The following is a 3,795-nucleotide window of genomic DNA, read 5'->3' as shown; positions in this document are numbered from 1 at the left end:
TTTTATAGATTTTAAACATTCCAAAAGGTGGCGCCGTATTTCCATGTTCTGACAGTTACGTCACCAAGAAAACGTGTAGCATTTTAACAATATAGGGAAAAAAATGCACAAATAGTATTTTAAAATGTATTTAAAAAAGTATAGATGAAAATATAAAACTTATTTAAAAAAAAAATTGTATTTAAAAAAAATGTAATCCAAATACTTTTTTGCTTAAACATGTTTTATCACAAAATAACCAGTATAATGTAATTAAAACTAGTAGTAGTGATGATATCAGCTGATTAAACGTCCGTAAAAAATTTTTTTTTTAATTGTATTGTATTGTTTATAATTTATTGTTCACAAAGCCAAAATATTTGTTTTATTTTTATTTATAACAATATTGGTCTATTCACTTGGAATCAACATCAGCAGTACCACCCAACTCAAAACTTCGGGGGTTTTCTGCCGAGAGGCAAGGTATTTAATTTTGACGGGTAGCCGGATGTCGTCTGCGTGTGCCTGTACGTGGACCACAAGCCACTTCCGGTGGTCTCTAGCCAATAACAAATTACAGTATCGGTGACAGCTGATGTTTATATTTTTTTGTATCGTGAACAGCAGTACCTCCCATCTGAACATTTCAGGCTTTTTGTCCAGACACGAGTTGTATTATTTTGGCAGGTAGCCGGATGTTGTCTTTGTGTGCCAGTGAGTGAAACACATAGCCACTTCCGGCGGTTTTTGAGCCAACTGCTACGTAAAACTCGCCAGAAACAACTAACCAAAACGTTCATCTTTTGCGTTGTGGACGTCATCGTCCTCTTGTGAAGACTGAAAACTTTTCAGGGACTCTTGCAGGTAAACTGGCATATTTTTCTTTCTTTTGTTTGTCACTTTCCAGTCTCGGTTTAGCCCGGCTAACCGCTCAATGCTAAAGGGTGCTAAGCGGTGCTAACAGTTATTGTCAAGTGAAATTAGTGAAGTTTAAATTTGCACATATATTTTCTGTGAATTATCGGGTCGTCATAGACCTTGAGTTCATTATTTTTATCATTTTGATGCGAACAAATGTACAATATGACTTGCTTTACACATCAGCATGGCTCCAGTCTATCTGTCTGTGTTGCATTCTGGGAAATGTAGTATTCTGTCAGAATGGAGGCTGTGTCTCGCTGAGAGGGAGAAGAGGAAGATGGAGAGCGTCCACGGTCTCCTGCTGGACGAGGACGCCTGCAGTCGGCTTAACGAACACCAGCGGGCAGCATTCGTCTTTGAATGGCTCACTCATCTGAAGAAGCTCCTCCCCTCCATCGACAGGGTGAGTGGCGTCTTTTGGGAACTAGATGTCTAAACTTTTTTCCACTGAGGGCTGCACACCCAAAAATCAAAGCATGCGAGTTCCATTTTCATTTTTCAAAACAATACTATATACATATATATATATATATATATATATATATATATATATATATATATATATATATATATATATATATATATGTATATGTATGTATGTGTGTGTATATATATATACTCACAACAAATTACACGCCAGCAAATCAGTCAGCTGTTGCCGTATCTGTAATATGCCAACAGGGAGAAGTTTGTATTTACACGAAGAGTGGGTGTTTTGATCTCCGCCGAACCCCTGAGGTCGACTCACCGAACCCCTAGGGTTCGATCGAACCCTGGTTAAGAACCACTGCACTAAACGATGTGTTCATTTTGCCATATTTTTACCGTAAAACGAGGAACAGCATTTTACTACAGTCAATGAAAATAGTACCACTTTGGCATTCTAACAAATGCTAGTTTTTTTTACTGTAAAATGTCAAGTTTTTACACTGTATTACTGTAAACTCAGTAGTACAGTGTATTTACTACTTAAAAGCCATAATTGTACTGTAAACGTGACCATGTTTTTCTCATTTATGCCAGAAGCGTGGTACTGTTTTCCCATTTACAGCAAGATGTTGTAAAACATTTTTTCACCTAACTTTACGGTTACATATATATATATATATATATATGTATGTATGTGTGTGTATATATATATATATATATATATATATATATATATATATATATATATATATATATATATACAATTTGTTTTTGTCTACCTTCAGTACTCCCCTCAGTAATAACAAAATTAAAAAAAAATAAGCATTATGTTTTGTACAGTTTTTTTTATTCAATACAAACATCTCTTGATCAACTTCAGGTACGTATATATAAAATTGTTGTGTTTTTTATGTTACATGACTTTTTTATGAATGAAAACCTATTTTTTTGTTTCGAAAACACAAAGTATGCAATGTTTTTTCTCCAAATATTTTAAAGTGTAGTATTTAATTTGACTCTAAAATAGGACAATAATTTATAACAACATTGATTTTAATACATTATTATTTTTTGAGCATCAGCAGTTTAAAAAAACATTTCCACTAAAGGTCTTAGGGATTCAAAAGGGTCCTATGCATAAGTGTTAAAAAATAAGTCCTAAGTTATTTTTCTTTTACTTTCAACACTTAATTCTCGAGATCAACTTCAGATCATCCATCGATAAAACAATTTTATTCTTATTAACTTTTATGTTTGTTTTATGACCTTTTCATTAAAGAAAACATTGTTTTTTTATTTGAAAAAAAACACAAAATATGTGATTTTTGACCAACAATATTTCAAAGTGTAATATTTGATGTAAAGTAATTGGAGGCTTGAATAGGTCAATAATTCATAACAACATATATTTTTTTCAACAATAACAAGTAATTGGAGGCTTAAATAGGTCAATAATTCATAACAACATAGATTTTTTTCAACAATAACAGTTTTTAGGGAAAAAATCCCACTGAAACTTTAGGGATCTAAAAGGGTCCCACTCGTAAAAGTGTTAAAAAAGAGGTGATACTTTTTTTTAAACTTTAAACACTTAATTCTCTCGATCAACTTGAGATCTATCCGTCGATTATAGGTTTTCCTTTTTTGTTCTTGTTTGTTTGTTCTTTGACCTTTTTTTACAGAAAACTTTTATAGCAAAAACACAAAACATGCAATGTTTCACCCATATATATATATATATATATATATATATATATATGTTTATATGTATGTATATATATGTGTATATATATGTTTATATATATGTATATATATATGTTTATATGTATGTATATATATGTGTATATATATGTATATATATATGTTTATATGTATGTATATATATGTATATATATATATGTGTATATATATATATGTGTGTATATATGTGAGTATATATATGTGTATATATATGTGTGTGTGTATGTATATATATATATATATATATATATATATATATATATATATATATATATATATTTATATATTTATATGTGTATATATATATATATATATATATATATATATATATATATATATATATATATATATATATATATATATTTATATGTCTGTTAGGGCTGGGCGATATTGGCTTTTATTAATACCGCGATTATTTTTATGCCATATTGTGATATACGATATATATTACGATATTTTGCCTTGGCCTTGAATGAACACTTGATGCATATAATCACAGCATTATGATGATTCTATGTGTCTACATTAAAACATGCTTCCTCATACGGCATTCATATATGCTACTTTTAAACTTTCATGCAGAGAGGGAAATCACAAATAAGTCAATTGACCAAAACTGTATTCATTAAATACTCTTAATTCTCTCACGGGTGACTTTTTAAATGAAAGAACAAATTAATAGTGTTGCTGCCTTTTTGTAGTAACACTTCTGCTGCATACTTTGTA

At 30.3% G+C, this 3,795-nt stretch overlaps 1 protein-coding gene across 4 annotated transcripts in view; it reads left to right on the top strand.

Annotated features, from left to right (window-relative positions):
- Window positions 1–510: 510 nt before the first annotated feature.
- The window catches only part of heatr5a (HEAT repeat containing 5a), a 51,123-nt gene continuing 47,838 nt past the window's right edge, over window positions 511–3,795 (top strand). For 3 of the 4 annotated variants that reach the window (XM_061894845.1, XM_061894843.1, XM_061894844.1), the window contains exons 1-2: window positions 512–843; window positions 1,129–1,303. In XM_061894845.1, coding sequence (XP_061750829.1) covers window positions 1,178–1,303 — 126 coding nt within the window. In that variant the 5' untranslated portion in view covers window positions 512–843; window positions 1,129–1,177. Of the gene's footprint in view, window positions 844–1,128; window positions 1,304–3,795 lie in introns of all 4 variants that reach the window. The other variant, XM_061894841.1, reaches the window with a different exon arrangement.

This window comes from Nerophis ophidion, linkage group LG03 (genome assembly GCF_033978795.1).
Source record: "Nerophis ophidion isolate RoL-2023_Sa linkage group LG03, RoL_Noph_v1.0, whole genome shotgun sequence".
Taxonomy (NCBI): domain Eukaryota; kingdom Metazoa; phylum Chordata; class Actinopteri; order Syngnathiformes; family Syngnathidae; genus Nerophis; species Nerophis ophidion.
Note: the sequence above shows the minus strand (reverse complement) of the source record. Positions and strands in the feature narration are given on the sequence as shown.